The 18,794-nt window shown below is 31.9% G+C and overlaps 1 protein-coding gene across 7 annotated transcripts in view; it reads right to left on the bottom strand.

Moving 5' to 3' along the window:
* Positions 1–18,794, bottom strand: part of MIPOL1 (mirror-image polydactyly 1) — a 327,488-nt gene that overhangs the window by 257,531 nt on the left and 51,163 nt on the right. For 3 of the 7 annotated variants that reach the window (XM_069558753.1, XM_069558756.1, XM_069558754.1), the window contains exon 2: positions 12,451–12,529. The exons of 2 other annotated variants lie outside the window; for them this stretch is intronic. In XM_069558753.1, coding sequence (XP_069414854.1) covers positions 12,451–12,469 — 19 coding nt within the window. In that variant the 5' untranslated portion in view covers positions 12,470–12,529. Of the gene's footprint in view, positions 1–12,450; positions 12,530–13,104; positions 13,243–18,794 lie in introns of all 7 variants that reach the window. 2 more of the 7 variants (XM_069558757.1, XM_069558755.1) reach the window with 1 other exon arrangement.

Genomic DNA, 18,794 nt, shown 5'->3' with positions numbered 1-18,794 from the left:
TCTAACAAATTCTCCCCTTACCGCTGGAGGTATCGGTATTGTCAACCATTTCAATGTCAGTGTTGCTATCACATTCTCAACTCCTTAGTCTAGAAAATTAACAGCATCATACTATTTCCTAACCTAGAAAAGAATGCTTTGGGATCCCCTTTGACATCAGTTCTCCAGACAATTATACATTAATGTATAATATACTCAGCTACACTGATGCCATCCAAGAAATCATAACTCAGGGCCAAAAATAACTGTTACTTCACAACTACTATACAGAAGTGAGGAGGCAGTTAGAAATCAAATAGGGATTCTTAGAGGCTGGGAAATTCTGTCCTGTCTGGCTTTGTAAATAGTTTGTGACAACTGGTATCTGTGTAAATGGATTTGATGGTCCCCTGGGGGGTCAATACTGTTTACAGAGCTGTTTCTTCAGAGTGGTTGAGCTAGAATTGTCTCTAGGGATCTTACAGGGGTTACTCAGAATAGCAACATCACAGGTACCTGAGAGTTCAGTGGCAGAAAAGAGAAAGAAGGATGGAGGTGTAACAGGCAAGTGCATTCAAATAAACATATGTCTTGCTCCTTCACATGCAGGCGCTACTCAGGGGCACTGCCTATCTAAAATGAACCATAAAAGAAGCAATTTGTAATTGTGTTGTCTGACACCTGCTAACACAATTGGTCATCACTTCTTTATAATCCATCTTTCTTTTTTTGAAAAGGTTGTTACATTGATAGTAGCATTAGATTTTATAAATATAAAAAGAATGAAAATCTCATGTTTATCGCTTCTTTCTTTTGTATACTGTCACTACATTATGTAAAAACATCAAAATGATGTTTCTTTTTTTTACTGTTGAATAAGTATAAATGTGATTTCATGATGGATTTACTATAGTCCCACATTTTAAACAGAATATGTCTTTTTCCCAAAGGTTAAGAATTTTTCTAAACAAACATTAGTTTCAACATAGCCCCTAATAACTTCTACCAATTCCTTAACTAAGTTACATGTAGATCATCTATCTCTATATGTATACAAATACTCTTTACTCCCTTTACTAAATACTTCGGACTATTTGCTTCCTTTAATTTGTGTGGGGTGATTAGTTTTCCACATAGATGCATATATGAGCTTTTCTCTCCCTGAACATAAAAGACATCAGAAACTTCTGCCATATTATAGTAGCTCTACTTAACATGAGTGAGCACAAGAGCAAAGTTCAGACCTTCCAAGTAGAATATTGGTGTATTTAGAGTTTCCAAGCAAAACCAAAGTGCATGGGCTCTGAAGACAGACCGCAGAGTTTGAATTCCAGCTCTACAACATAGCTGTATGACCTTTACCAAGTTAATAAACCTCTCATCAATTTCCAAATCAGTAAAAAGCACACACAAAAAAGCACCTACCTCAAAAGGTTATTATGAGAATTAAATTAGTTAAATTATATAATCTCTTGGAAAAGTATCAGCATAGAAAACACACTCAATAAATTTTAGCTATTATTATTTGCAAGTATCTACTTGGCTAAAAGCAAAATATTTTATTAAACTGCAATAAGAATACATAAAAATATAATTGAGAAAAAATTTTCTATTTAAATCAAAAGACATGAACGTGGAAAATAAATAAAATGCTACTTTGTTCAATGAGATACATACAAAAAAAAAGAAAATACTTAAGCTTAATTACAACTTGTAGTTAATACATAATGGTTTAATAAAGTTTGTATAAGATTATAAAGCTGAAAAATTACAAAAATAACAGAACTTCAAAACTCAGAAATCCTGACATTAGGAAAAAGATCCTGAAAGAAAAATCCATCTCATAGCAAGAAAATTAAGGGGATATTTCTGTAAATTCACTCCCACAGCAGGAAAATAAGGAATTTAAATAGCATGTTTCTGTAACATAATTCGAACACTACTATACTGGCACAAGTAATTAGATATGATCAGGACCATAGGTAATATATCACAGGTACTTATTCTTCAGAGATTCTAATTTAAGAGTCACAAGAAATTAGGTAACTTCTGGATCTTTGGCTAAAAAACTACAAACTTGTTACCTACGTATTGTTTACTCTCTCGGGGTGTTTTCAATTTATTGTTTGGCTTAACCAGCCTTATGAAGAAGAAGAAGATACTATAACTTTAATTTTCATTGTTCTGTATTCTAATTGCTCATATTTCAAGTATTTAAAGCACATGGAGCCATTGGCTATTATGTTGAAAAGCACAGATACACAGTTTTGTGTAATTCTAATAAGGTGTATCATATATACTGATGGGAGGTCAAAAACATGTGATGGGGGAGAGGCTGGACATAGGTCTAAGATTTTAAAATAAGGCTTCATAAAAGTTTATTAACCTGAAAAATCATGAAACCTAGGAATGTCATATAATTTATTCATTTGGACATGAATTCAAAATAAACTATGTCCTTTCATTCCATTACAAGGTTGTATCTCTAAATAAACATGTCAAAAAGAACTAGTGAGGTTATTTCTTCTTTGATTAAGACAATTCAATGGCTTAGTATACCACATTTCAAATTATCCAATGACTAGACATATAAATCACCTTACTGGAATTTTGCTTTTTATTATTTAAAAAGCTATTGAAGTGGTGGTACTAAACAAATTTTTTAAAGTTTTTGTTTCAAGCCTGAAACAGTCATGAACACATCGATATTCATTCAACATATTTCTGCAAAAACTGTTCTATTATAGTATTTCAGCTTTCAAATTTTAACATTTTTCACCATATGAAGACCATGAACACAGTACAGTATAATTACCTAAAGCTTATACTACCTAACTTATGAAACTATCACATAAATTAAAGCTTTGTAAAAATTATATCATCCTACTTAAACCATTGCAAATATTATTTAAGCTAAAATGATTGTGAAAACTATCATAAAATTAGATTAACTAGCAGAATAGTACTCTATATTCTCTTTCTTCCCCAGTGACATGAACTATTTGGCTACTTACTTTATTTCTAATCTTTTCAACCTTTTCAATTTTTCCTAAGAATAATTTATATAAAGTAATTAAATATATGAATCAACTAGGTAAGTCTTACATTTCTACCACTGCAAGTAAAATGGGTTTATTTATATATTTTTTGTTTGCTAAGTATGAACACATACTAATTGTCTATGAATTCAACAATTCCATAAAGCATTTATGGAAGGTAACCTTTTTAATAGCAATTGTAAAAAGGAGAAAAAATGATTTCATTACATATGCCTTTCATTTTATTTAAGATCATCTTTAGATTTGGAAAATAAAACAGGAGAATCACCAGTCAGATACTAAGTGGAAATCACTGAAACACAATGTTAGTTCTAATGGATGGATGATTGTATTTGGTCTTTTGAAACTTTGAAGTATAGGTAAGTCTTGATCACACAAATTAATAAATCCTAAAGCTGGAGTTAACAATAACCATTACACCCAAATTCTGCAGCTTAGCCCAGCCAATTTTTCAAAAGGTCAGGTTGTGAACTGGAGAAGATCAGGGAGGTCCACCGCATAGCTTTGTTGCCAGGCATCTCTCGTCTGGATTGTTGCAGGCATTTATTAGTATTCGTCAGCAGACTCAACAGAGCAAACAAGAAATTCAAGCACGAATAATAAAATGAAATGCTGCTATATAACCCTTTGTCATTCAGCAAATATGGGACTTTTTAGCTACATTGTTCCTAAACCTGGGTTACTACTTTAATTTTTCTCCCCAGTGCTGACTGAATGAGTATGCATGTGTGTTAAATGCAGAGCTCCCCTAACAACTGCAGGACTGCCATTTAATCTGTTGGTAGATGGACCATTTCCTGTGGGAACCCTAGCTATGATTTCCAGATCCACCAAATAAATCTCAGATTAAGATTCCAAATGAAACCTGCCTTTGGCAGATAAAAAATGTCAAGATGGATATAAACAGTAAAATTATAAATTATCTAGGTGTTGCATGACAAACCAATGTTCATTTTTTTTGTTGACATGTGCCTAGATATCAAAACTATATGAGACATTCATCAAATGTCACACTTTCATAATATTGGAGGCATCATTAAAACTGTTTGACTAAGGACCTCAAAGTGTTTAAGCAGTAGCTCAAAAGTATATTTGTGCAAAGTAGAAGAATAAATTTACATATCAGCAGCAGCTCATAAGGGATGGGTAAATATTCTGTTTATCTCTCATTGTAATTCAGGTTACTTTAAATACAAGGTTTTAGGAAATCATTACACTCTATATGGCATCATTACATAACTTTCTATGCAAATGATATATGTTTTATTCAAATTCCCCATTTATTTGGTAGGGGAGGGAACAAAAGGAAAAGGTAAGGACTCTCATTTTATTAATCAGCTGTGACTACTATACTAATGTACATCATCATCACCATCTTGTTAGTATTTTTTAACTTTTTAAAAAAGCATTAAACACATGAGACAAAAAAAGCCTGAGAAAAGTAAAAATTATCTATGTATATAATCTATTCATTTCAAATGACTGTGGTGAGAAGCAGAGACTTTTAAAAAAGAAAAAGGTAAAGAAGGACCAATATAGAACCTATTAGAGACCAATGGTCTATTAAAAATGCAGAGGAAGTCTCTGATGCTAGTCTTCACTGCATTCTCAGGAGATCAAGGACTTCTTTTTTAATGAAAATTTTGTTTTGTCTTTGCTCTTCTTACCTGGACTAATGCAGCATTGTCCTGATGCTGAAATATATCGACTGATTAAAAAATATAGGCAATGAAGGTTTCTGAAGGAAAAAAATCAGATTTGCTGAACCGAAATCTTTTAAATTTTAAACTCTTAAAAGCAACTGAATAAAAGCCTTCAGTGACTCCAAATTCTGCAACATTTGGTTTCCTGATGAAGATTCAAAAATCATTTAATCTACTTAAAATAAGAATTCCTTGAAATTTGTAAATTATTTACACTTAATTTAATCCATGGAAAGGATACAAAATAGTCTGTATTCCATACTCAAAATGCTAGAATTTATACACAATCCTGATTCTTTCAGAACTACTTCTCCAGTTCTTCCTATCAGATTTCCTCCAATACGTGTGGTGGATTCAAGGAAACTAAGGCTAGATAAACCTTACCTATCCTAATCTGTTAGGGATCAACATTAATCTAAAAATTAATCTGAAACAGAGAGGATAAAACTTAAACAGGTAGTAATTAAGGAAGGAAATAAGAGTATTTTTTGCTTAATTTTGAATATATTTCTAAACTCAAAACCAAAGAATGTCTACCATGTTTTAGAGTACATCACATTATTTTAAGTACAGCCAGTGAAACTATTAAAAAAGAGTATTTGGTTTTTAACTTCAAACATATTTAATTCTCAAAAACTAACATATTCAGTATCTATACCAGTATAATTTTACCAATGTGAACTGATTACTTTTAGCTTTTCATTCACTAGCATCCTGATTTTAAAGCACAGAAAAGTTTCAATATGTGAAGACAAAATAAATTAAAAATGATGTCAAAATATAATTTTCTGAAATAATTACTTTTACCTTACATCTTGTCAGCACAATTTTACCATTTGGCAAAAATTACCAATTTTACCACAAAGCTTCTAGACTATGAAATAATCTATGCAACCAATTTCAAAATTTTATAGCTTGATTTTCTAAATTTGTTTTTCATTCCCCAAGAAAAAACAAAATCACAAAAGACAAAACATGAAGAAAATCTGTATCTGAAACTTCCTCCCAGAAGATAATGATGTTTTACATGACAGGTAGTTTAGATTAAAACACAAATATCTACACATACTAAACCCCAAATTTTATATTCAACTTCCACATGTATTTACAACCAAAAACAGTGAGTAAATGTAGTCACATCAGTCCTACTCTACAAACAGTCAGTCAACCTGAACCAACTGTGTAAATGGTCATAAATTCAGTCTATACACCACAGTATATTGATTCAGATCAACAAAATCAACAAAATGCCAACACACACTCAGGACAATCATGCTAAGCTGACAAATGCAGCCACTGTGGAGACCATAATAACCACCTTAAGTATGATCCACTGAAATTCCAATTTCTAAAAAATTCAAGATTCAATAATATTATACTGAGATTTGTGTCATAAATATGTGTTCCAGGAAGTGGTCTGGCATGAAAGGGCCCTAATCAGAAATGAATGAGGACTTTTATCAAAGAGCTCATATTCTTAAGAATGGAGAACTTGAAAAACAAAGCCAAAAGCTTTTGAAAAATTTGAGTAGTTTTTTTCTATTTCAAAAAAATATATTTTCATGGTCACAAATATATTTAAGACACCTCTTTAAAAGCAGAATTGCATTTCCTTAAATCAAAGAAATAGTCCCAAGTTGTAAAAAGAGAGGATCATACTAATAGCATAAAAATGGAGAAGTAGTCCTATTTAAAAAAAAATTTACCATTTTTCATGCTTAGTCTTAGTAATTATCATTTTTACAAAATGAAGGACTGAAAGGGTAGTAAGAATTCCATGTGAAGAGTATACACTGAACTGACATAAAAGACTCTAAATTTAGTTTCAAAAAAAAGAAAGAAAGAAAGAAAAGAAATAAAGAGTCCTATTATCTCCCCAAATTTTCCCTCATTAAGAATTTATGGGCAGGTTTATCAACTGTAGCAAATGCGCCACTATACTCAGCTGTTCTTGTGTGGGGTTAGGTAGTAGATGTGCAATGGGAACTCTGTACTTTTTGCTCAGTTTTGCTGAGAACTTAAAGCTGTTCTACAAAATAAAGTCTTTTTAAAAAACTATATAAAAAATATAAAAAAATATATATGACATAAATTCATAAATATGAATTACTAACAGCAGAAATTATAAATCCCAAAACACAGTTTATAATAAACTTTATAACCAGCTAGAAGACTAAGTTGTCCTTATAAAAATTTTTTGGTTTTCCATTACATTTTTCTAATGAGGCCAGGAATCGTGACAGAATCATTCATATCAACTCTAAAAAATAAAGACACTCAGAATCTCATTTATTTTTATAAACTTATCTTTTTTAAAAAGAAATTTTTTTTTTTTTCTAAAAGAGCAAACCTCAATCATGCTTTTAAGGGTATCTTAGCATTTCCTCTGGAAATGAATCAATCCTTGTTGGCTCGCTGCCAGCAGTCCTAAAACCACTCTCAAATATTCTCAATGGTCATGTGTAAGAAACCACCAGAACTCTATTAAGTTAGAACCTATGGAGATAAATAGTAAATTTAGGCAGACCTTGACATGCTCTTTTTTTAACCCTTCTATGGCAAAACAAAAATTAGAAATGCATTCTTATATTCACCCTTGCCAAAAGGAAAAGGCAAATTGTATGATGTCACTAGTGTGAAGATTATTACTGCAATTGGGATTTCAATACAGACACAATTAGAATTTACCCTAAATGATTATTATTGATTGTATATTCTATTCTAAAAAATATAAATATACTAAATATAAACTATACTACTTTGAAAAATATCAAGTTTTTGATATTGTGAACATTATATCTAAAGAGAATAACTTCCTATAAAACTAATAATAACCATTTCAAATACTATTATTTGTGTTCTTAATACTTCTGAAACTTTTCTATAGGCTATCTTTCACAGCTGGGTGGAAGAACAATGATGCAATCACCACCACTTATCTAGGCCCTATAAAATATGTCAACAATCTTATTTTTTTAAGCATCTATAAAGACCATTACTACCACTACATTATTGAAAATAATTATTCTGGTATACGAAATTCATATTAAACTTGTTTCCTATTTCAGGTATTGTAGTAGGGCTTTTACATACACAATCTCTCATCTTCCAAACTCTCCAAAAGGAAGTATCTCCCTGTTCCATAAACAAGAAAACTCTGGTTTGAAAATAATTATGAAACTTGCACCTAAGTCCAGGTAGGTAGTTAGTAGAAGGTTGAAAAATTAAAACACAGGTCTATCTAGTTCCAAAAGCTACATTCTTTCTACTATAACATGTTATTGAAATTAATAAATGCATTGGTTCTCCAGTGTTAATTTTCCTTTAAATTTAAACAAAAAGAAAATTAATGAAAACAAATTGTCTTACTCATTCCAGGAAAATAACCATTACTAACTAGAATGGCAATTATTAAGTACAATTCAAATCCCGTAATTCAACACAGAATAAATAATTATGTGGACAGTTCCAACACCTTGAATTTCAAGGAGTGTCTAATCATAATGTCTAAGGGATTCATTTTTTCCTACCAGCTATCTTGCTGCTAGAAATGGATGTCCATTTTACATAAGTTGCTGTTTCCTTCCTCTCTGCTTTAAAACAGTTTATGAAGATGACATGAAATTCTACTATTATCATAATGATCAAAGACATTTAAAAGCATCCAGGTTGTTTTTCTATAGATGTCTACTCTTATAAAATGTCTGCAAATCATACAATAGTTTTAGATGTAATTCAGTTACAGAACACTATATGGGCAAAAAGTAAAAGAACACGTAATTTGTGAAAAGAGAGAAAGATAAAACAACCAATAATAAAAGAGGTTGAAGGTGGCACACAGGTTCCAAATGCCAAGCAAAATTAAACAGTATTCTGACTCAAGAAGAAACTAACAAACTACTTATAAGTTACCTTTTGCTAGGTTTTAGTCCTTGTTATTTGAGAGAAAAACCACAAAAATCATGGTAACAAAATCATGTCCTCTTTACATATAAAGAAGTTGCTTTTTACTCAGAGCAGCAAGATAAGATTTTTTAAAATATTTGCTAACCTCCAAAAAACTGCAACATGTAAGAAATCTATTGACATAAGCAGTTCTAGAAGGCTTTCAACTCAAGTTTCAATTGAGACAATGATTTAGAATTATGCTCATTTTTTTAAAACTATGCTTAAAATAGTTTTTAAAATGTGTTTCACATTTAAATTGAGATAATACATAAGTGAAAACTACTCTGTGTATAAAACAAATATTAAATATTAACTCCTAAAATATTAAACCTAAAAATATTAAAGAAACTCATAAAATTGAAAGGTTTTTGTTTAAAGATTCTTCAAGCTGTATAATTCCTACCATTTCTTACCCTCAATTGGTAAGAAATATTTAAAACACAGCAGACAGTGTTTAATTTGGGTAGGCACAAAAACCTTCTTTAACCTTTCTTAGGGAACACTGACCCCTAAAGGTTCTAAATTTAAACAAGTTTAACAATATTATAAATTTAACTGGTATCCAGACCTCATTTTTACCATTATCATAGGTGTATATTCTTATGGCACACGTTTATTCATAAACCACACTTAAAATTATTTCCAACAGACTGTTGTGTACTACAAAACAACCATGTTTCTGCTAATTTAATAAAAATTACCAAAATTTAAGAACTACCCAGTAATTTATCATACTATTTCCAATAATTACTCATAAGAGATTTCTGATCCCCAAGACTTTTTTCTAACATTGTTAAGTAAATAATAAGTATATGCTTAAGACAAGCTAACAATCAATCATATAGTAACTGGTTCTTTCTGAGGGTTAACTTTACATATGCCCTTTGACTGCGCCATTTCACTTTTTTTCTTCAAAAGCAGGGAGGAAAAAGGAATATTGAAAAAGAGAAGGCTTTCATGAAAGGACAAAACATCATTTACTTCTTAAGTAAGCCAGAAGATGCTATCAATGTTGACTAGACAACACACAAATGTTGTCACCTATTGCTTCCACAACCTAAAATTTTGTTCATTCAGGGCTGGGTTTTTTTTTTTAACTACCCAAAGAAACTTGTACAGTTTATACATGTCTTCACTTATCCTATCAATCTCAGCTTTACATTTTCTAAACTGAGAATAATGATAAAAACCAAGAAAAATGTAAATCATTTCACCAGTTAACGTTGTTTACCTCATCAAATCTTTGATGTCAAATATTTCAGCAACGTTTCTAAAATAAAGCTGGGAAAAGAATGACCACTTCAGCATTCCTTATAATGAAACTTGTAAGATGATGCAAAGTATAATAAAAGTTATTAATTAGCTCCGTTTCCTTAAAAATTAAGATAACTTTAAATAAAATAAGAATAGCCTATGAACATTTGTGTTAGCAGAGCTTTGAAGCAATCTGTGCTTTATGAAAAATCCCATGAACCTTGATAACAAAAAAGTAAATGTATCGGTTATCACAAAACTCAAAAGATACTCCATTTACCTGTTTAACTTTATTTGTTAATAATGTTTCATTAATAGGTCCTTAAGGAATGTCTTAGTGCTATTTCCAATGTCCAAAAAATGTCTGTAAAAATGCAAATTTTCTTAATGATGTTTCAGTCACGTCTCCTGCAGTCTGCCTCCTGCAAACTATTTATGCATCTGTCTTCAGTCCTAAAACCTTCCTCTCCACAAGTGTCCTAGAGCTTCAGCAGTTCCCTTCCTTAACATTTCTCATGGTTGTTTCACATTTATGAGAAGTATTTCCTCTACAGTCCCTACACTTTAGAGATATTAAAAATAATTCCTTTGGCTTCTTAAAGATCCTTTGGTCTATAATGTGAACCACATGGCTTTCATAGCAACGTGACCTCTGAACAGGGAACAAAAGCAAGAAGGGCATTGTTATGTACTTCCTCTTTTCTTATTTTGCACATATATTGAGTAAGAACTGCTTTGAGTTTTTCAAGAGTGTTTGCCTGCTTATCTGCATAAATGAATAAAAACAGCTACAACAAATAGTTTCCTGCTTCACCCCAATACATCATTATCACAAGTTGAATATAAAGAGAGTAGACTAAAATCAAGTGCCACAAAATCCTTCCACTAAAGCTATTAACTTTTCATTAAAATCTTTAACTATGTACATTACTCAGGTACTACTTGCTATTCCTTTATACACAATGCAATCAGTTACGTGGATACTAAACTCAGAATGTAGCCTAGAATCATAAGAGAAAGGTTGCTAACGGTACGCATAAATGACAAGAAAATCTATAATAGTATAGAAATCAAAAACAAATGGAGAAATCAAAAAAGATATACTCAGTGTAGCATCTTTCTGTATCTCGCAAGAATGTAGCTATTAACTGATTTAGTTCAAGGATGACAGAAGAGTTCCCTCAAATGGCCTTTAACCTTCCAAAAAAGGTAACAGTGTGGTTGATAAATGGTAAAGAAAGCCCTGTTGAAGGAGAGGGGAAAGAGAGATGTGTGCAATGTTTCGATAATAATTCTATTTGGAAAAATTTAGAGGACATAAAAATGACAAACATAAAATTTCAAGTCTTCAACTATACGTCATACTATATTCAGAATGATTTGTTATCCAAGGATTTCAGATTTGCAACTGTATCCACATTTAGTAAAAGACCTCAAATAAAAACCAAACATTTTTAAAACCTGTCTGTGTAGCACTTATTCTACCTTGCTCTACACACAGATGGGTGTCCTCTACTTATCTACCTACGTTTGTACCTATCCATCCATCCATCCATCCATCCATCCATCCATCCCTCCATCCCATCCATCCTTCCACTATTTCTCCCTTTGGCAGGACATCTCTTTGTCTGTCTGTCTTTCAGACTGTGTTTCTCTCTGACTGCTCTCTCCTCTGCCTGTGCACATCCGCTTTCCTCTGCACATCTCTGCGAGTGTCTGTGGCTCTGACTCTTTAGGGAGAATCCCCCTTTGACTGTTTTTCTGTGGTTGTCTCTGAGTGTGCCTTTTAGTGTACAAGTGTCTCTGTATGTGTCTCTGTTTTTCTGTGTATGTGTGTCTCCTCTCCTTACATGTCTGTCTCTGCATGTATGTGTATCTTCCATGTCTCTTTGTGCTCATCTCTGTCTCTTTCTGAGAGTGTCTGCGTGTACACAGGTGCCCCCCTCTCTCAGTGTGTCCCTTTCCCGTCTCCGCCCAACTCCTCTCTCTGTGTCACAGGATGTCTGTTTCTCTTACTCCGGTACTTCTCCATGAGTCTCGGGATATGTGTCTTCTTGTGTGTATCTATGCATGCGTCTCTCTCTGTGTACCTCTATATGTGTATCTGTGTCTTTTTCATTGAGTTTACCATCTCCCCCCTGTGTCTGTGTCTCCTTTCTCTGTTTGGGTTTCTTTCTCTGAGTTTGCCTCTCTGCATGCATTTCTCTACTAGTCATTCTCTCAATCTCCTCTATCACTTTGTGGGTGTGTGTCTTTCTCTTTGTGTGTCTGCTTTCCTTTTTCTCTTTCAGTGTCTCTTGCTCTGTGCCTTTTCTCTTTCTCCTTGTGTCTCTTTTGCAGAATGTGGATCTTTCTGTGTATACTTCCTTCCTTGCGTGTGTGCGTGCGTGTGTGCTTGTGCTTATCTGCTCCTGTCTAATACACTGGTTAGAACAAACACACTTCATTCAGTGCCTTAAAGTAGCACATCACCTGGGGTTTGGTATTAATACCTTAAAAGTCCTTACCTTTTGACCAGTCCTCCATTTGCACTTCTGTTCTTGTTTGCTCTGGCAATGTCTCTGGTTTCTACGCCAAGATTTGAGGCTAAAATAAAGCCAACTCTAGATAAATAAACTTAAAACAATATATCAGAACACACCTAAATCTTACCTTTGTTTAAGAGAGAATTTACAGGATAACTGGTTTTCTAAAACACTTATAATAGGACAATTAACTGTATATTTCAACACGTGAAATTAAATCTTTTTTCTCAGAAAAATAGTTCTTTCATTCACACTTACATTTTAGTAAATACAGTTCAAGGGTAAGTGTCTAGACATTCTTGCTCCTTTGGTTAGGGAACTATTCAATTTATTTAACTTAAGTCTTCTGCAACTATTAATACAACTTCAACAATTTAAGAAAAATAAAAATTTTACTCTATTTGTCATAAGTTTATAGCAAAAATTTCAAACTTATTTATTTGAATGTATATTTGCACATAAATATTTCATAGTGTGTAATTTTAAAATGTTACTCTAATTTTTTTAAAGGTTATTTTCAGCTTGTGGAATTATTGGTATTTCTCTCTTGCATTTGTTTTCATAATAAATATGATCAAAGCTATGCAAGTTCACTTTTTTGCATGCTTTTAAAGAGAATAATAAAATTAGATTCACCTCACAGCTAGAACTCTGCGTTCTTTAAAAAGTCCTCAAATAAAGCTGTAGCAAGCTTCTCCTATTCCAATTTTCTCTAAATATGTTGATCTGGAGTTGGCAATCTTTTTCTAAGTTCCTCATTTACTTTTGGATTAACTGAAAATATAGGAAGTTATTAATATCAAAGAAATATGTTCCAGTCAATGAAGCCATTTCCTTCCATATTGCCCAAAAAGGTTAATAATAATTGCAGTCTTTTAATAAGAGATTCATATAGCAAGACATGTAGAAAATACAGTCTTTAATAACCTCTGGAGTATTTTAAAACATGCCTTACAGGCCTTAATGTGCTTAGTAATATACTATTTAAAACCATAATTTTATCCCTTTGCGATATACAGTCACTCTTCCTCATCATTTACCCAGCTAATGAATGCCAGCAATTAGTAAAATGTAATCCCATTGCACAATCATTTTAATGCTTTTAGCACTCAGAAAAGTAAACACCAAATTAATACTGCTCAAGCCATATCAGATCCTAGTTGGAAGCAAGCAATTATAGTTCAGCTCCTCAGGTGTAATTAAATGATTGGAATGATTTAGTTCCATAAATGCAAGTTAATTCATAAGCAAGCAACAAATATACTGGGAGTAATTACAAGAAACATTGACAGTCTAAGTAGGGCTAATTCTTTTATGAGACTGATATAGTAAAATGCTGCCCTCTCCTGGGCATATAAGTGAATACTTCAGAGCCAAAAACAAAACATTTCCCCTTACCCAAAATCTAAGTTTTAAAAGGACACTAAAAAGGAAAAAAAAAAAGAAATATATATATATATATACACACATATATATATTTATATATAAATTTGATTTCATTCCTTAAGCAAAAGATTTTCATTTATGGCTTATTGTGATAATTTTTTCACACTCTAGTAATTAGTGATTTTTCCATTCAAGTTCTGAATATGAGTCCCAAAACATACCAGGCAATTCCTATAATCTGATGAAACTAAATCATTCATATAGGACACTGGCTGCAAGTGAAACTTCTAGTTCCCTCTCGGACTGTCAGACCAACACCTATATTCTCTCACTGGTAAACCCTAACTAGACTGCTAGAGATTTAAGCTATGATTTTATAAGTACTAAAAATGGATAAAAAAAATAATCTCTGATGGATATAAAACAAAACACTCAGTATTACTGTGACTATACAAAATGGTCTAAACTAATTGTTTTTAATGAACTCCAATAACAACAATAACAAAAAAGACCTACAGCACCTGTATAATATCATTACAAGCTCATTTTAAAACATAAATAGCAGGCAGTACACAAAATAAAACACCCCAGTTTTACTTAAGCCATTCCCAACTTTTTACTTTTTTAGGCTAACATTCAGAACAAATTTACTTGAATACTACCTGATGTGTATCAACTAAATTTCTTACACTATACTTTTAGAAATGTATTTTTTACACATTTAAGTTATGATATAATCAGTAAGACTATGTTAACACATATGTATTTGTATCACTAAGCCTATTCAGAATCATCCCTTAAACTTTGTACAAAATTGAACATATGCTCAAACATAAACAATGGTATAACAAGTGTTTAGGGGAGCTGGTTTCCTGGTGAACTTGTTTCTAAAAGGAAAAATAATTTTAAAGAAAAAAAAAAGAAAAAAAAAACAAAAAACAAGTGTTTAATTCTCCAATAAATGCAATAGATACTTGCAGGGGATAATGCTTATCAGTATCAATTTTTTTAGTCCGGGAGGGAACAATATTCCTTTCTACTATGCTTTCAAATGCAGTAAAATAACTATATTCTAAGTCACAGCCTACGCAAACTATAGAAATAAACCAAAATATTAAAAAGTCCTGCCACTAAGTTTAAAATGTACAGCACATTTGCTTTGCCCTTGATGTCACAGTCTTATTTTTCAATTCATATCTTGTACACTGTAAGTTAATTGCTTTTGGAAAGTACTTATTATTCATGTAAAAATTAATGTGCCAATGTGTTTAAATCCTCTTAAATGACCATTCATGCATCTTTCTTCTTTAAGTACCAATGAAATCTGTCAAAAGACATCAATGCAAAATGGTCTTAAAGAAAGTTCTAATAGAGATTTTTTTTCTGCTAACACAAGATTTTCATATTCACCAACTTTACTTCAATTTCATTAATTTTTTAAGCTACTTTTAATAAATTCACCAAGTAAAATTTTTAGGCCCCATAGTCTGTCATTTGTGTTCCAGCTGACATTATGAATATTAATAACCGTGTTATCCTGATTAAATAGGCTTCATATGAAATCCCTGTGAATCCTATAGCTCAGACATCTCATTTTTCCAACTCTTTATGAATTTGGATTCAGACATTAAACTGGAAAAATCTTAAAAAACAGATTTAATGGCACATTTGCATATTGTCAAGCAAAAATTAGATGTTCTAATGATTCAAACAATTACAACTTACAGATCTACATATTGTAATAGAATAGAAGATTTTTGTAAACATGCAACATATTTTACACATCTATTCATTTTAGGACAAAGGATAAGACTAATAAGATTCTGATTCTTTTCCTCACACTCACCTTAAAGATTGATACCAAGAACTTGTTTAAATCAGAAATTACATCTTCATGTTAAAATTAGTGGGATGACTTCAGAGTAGATACATAAACTAGGCTACTTAATCAAAGTGCTAAATCATTATATCACAGACAAAATATGTTAAATGCTTTAACATTACTAACGTTACCAGGTTCAAGCAGCAAAATAAAATCTAACAAGTTCATCTTTAAGTAATGTGGGAAAAAATTACCCATATAAAAAAGAAAAATAAAATCTTTACTATAACAGAACATATCATATCAGCACGTGTTAAAATGAAATCTTCTCCATCAGAGGCCTAACCTCATTCCTCCAAGTTATTTTTAAGTCTTGGAATAAGTGAAATAAGAAAAAACAAATTACAGTTAAGGAAACCACATACCACCTATAACTACACTGGAATTTGAATGTATCTGCCTATATTTCCTACTTTCATGCTATCAAAAAATGGAGACTGAAAAAAATTAAACAAACATCTCCATGCTCTGAAATGGGACTTGACTCTCCTTGTTTACTCAGCAGTAAAACACTTGATGAAACAAAATTTGTTCTTTGACCAGTCTAAAATTTCTAATCTGCCTAAAAAAGAATGAGTAATTCTGACATTTATCCTTCAAAATGAAACAATGCTTTTTGGATAGAAAGGCATTTAAAGATGGGACTTCACACCCCAAAGTAACAATACCCAGGATTTTTTAAAACGTATTTTAAATAGGAGATTCACGTCTACTTTCCTCCACAAAAACCACACATGGCAAAGGTGTTCAGCTGACTCTGTTTAACGGCTTTCCTTTTTCATAATGTCTCGGTAGTTTAATCACAAATTTGTGTAATTTGAATCCAGAGTATAAAGCTAAGAATCATTTCTAACTATAACTTAAATCATATGCAACTATAACAATGACAAATTTTGGATTTTCTGGATTGAGAAATGTTGATAATTTCTGCACTGGGATGGTTTTATTAAATGGCTAAAGAAGAGCAGTGTATTTCTGAGAGCCAAATATATCAGGTAAATCAACATACACAATATACGCATATGTTCTACTGATGGATTTCCATCTTACTAGACAAAAGTCTCTCAAATATTCACATTCTCTCACAAAAAAGAATTCCTTTCACTGACTATCTCACATCACAGCCCACTCCCTACCAGCTCCAGATAATCCAAATTTCCCAGAGCCTGGGTAATCAAGGAAAGGTTTAGGGAAAGGGAGAAAGGATAAACGTAGCCAGATGCCATCGCTATCAAGATTGTAAAGGCATATACTATTTGATCCCTCAGGTCTACTACAAGTCTTTTAAAAATATGTAGAACATATTTTTACATATAAAGATACACATTGAAGCAGTATTTATTTGGTATGAGACGATACTTATGCTCTAGTCATTCTGAACTTCTTTCTATTCCTTGAACTCACCAAGCTTATTCTTGCCTCAGAACTTTTATACTTCTCTAGATTGCTAAACCATTTTCTCCCATCATATATGCCTTGCTCAAAATTCATCTCTTCAAAAGGTTTCGCCTGGCCATCCTATCTAAAGTTGACACTCCTCTCTCACCACATTACCTGTGCTACTACTTTCATGAAGCCACCAGTTTGGGTTTTACTTCAGTGTTTATGATATATATCCGCCAAGGGTGTATATGGAAGTTACATTCAGGCATAGCCCTTATTTTTGTCTTTCATCTGTATCCTTAGAAGGGTGTTTGGCATACAGTAAGTAAGTATTTCAGTATGTACTTGATGATCAGGCAGGTGGGCAGAAGATGTGAAGATTTTCTCAACAAGCATCTGTTATGCACCTATATATTATTTGTCAGCCAACCATTCTAGGGATTAAATATAAAATAAATAGATAAGGCAAATAAATTTCCTACCCAAAATAAATCTTTAGCTGAAACAATATAGGTACAGAACATGGATAGTTTAAAGACAGAAAAAACTGTAAAATTATACTCATATTTGCATACATGCTTGAATAGGATACACACAGCAATCTATTATCAGCGGTTACTCTGAAGAAAGGGCCTAAGAGTTGAGGTAGAAAGACTGAGAAAATGAGGGAGAGAAGTATTTCTGTTTCATATCTATCTACCTGTATAATCTGATTTTTTTTAACTACGTGCCTATATTTTTTTTAACTTAATAATGAAATATTTATTAATAACCTTAGCATTTTATAAGAAACTCTGAAAGAAGCCACATTACATCAGAGATTCAAAATGAACTCAAAGAAAGCTTTATGACTCCCTTGAAACTCTGAACAAATAATTAAGACATTAACTTTTATAATTATACTTTGTCATGGCTGTTTGCTTGCTTGGTTTATGTAGAGTGAAAAATTCTAATTTAACTAATATATGGTAGAAATATTTTAGTATAGAAAAATTTTAAATGGATGAATTTCCTGAGAATTAAGCTTTTTTTTAAAATAATCACATTTCTTTGTTCAATTAGGGACTATTTATAACAGTTGTAGTGTTCAGGATTCTAATATTTAAGAGTTTATAACAGAAATTAGTATCAAAAAAAGACTAATTACTTATATCATTTAATATCATGGAGGGTGTCAAATTAAAAGGAGATAAATATTTAATGTTTCAAATATATGGTTTTCATGCAACTAAGACCCAACATAGCCAAACAAATAAATATACCTGAACACTGCATATACCAGATGGAACAATGCATATACCAGATGGAACACTGCAACAGCTTTCACTGTCAGTTACAAACAACATTTTGAGAATGAATCCTGTATTGCACAGCCTACTGATAACATTTTAAAAAGAAAAACTTTAAAACTGGTTATTATTTTCAGAAGGTTAATCAGATACAGGATTTTCTAAAATAATCTGAAATGTTTTGCCCTAGGCCAAACCAAACTAAATCATTTAATCTAGCACAGAATATAAAAACAAAGTCATCTTATAGAATAGCTTCTCCAGGGAACAAACAGAATGTTTTCTTAAGATTCATGTGATTGCCAAGTTCTGATGCAATGACACACTCCTTCACACAAAGGCTTACATTTCCATACAACCAACTGAAGTTCTTGGCAAATCAAAGG

This window comes from Ovis canadensis, chromosome 18 (genome assembly GCF_042477335.2).
Source record: "Ovis canadensis isolate MfBH-ARS-UI-01 breed Bighorn chromosome 18, ARS-UI_OviCan_v2, whole genome shotgun sequence".
NCBI classification, from domain to species: Eukaryota; Metazoa; Chordata; class Mammalia; order Artiodactyla; family Bovidae; genus Ovis; species Ovis canadensis.
This window is presented reverse-complemented; position numbering and strand designations above follow the sequence as displayed.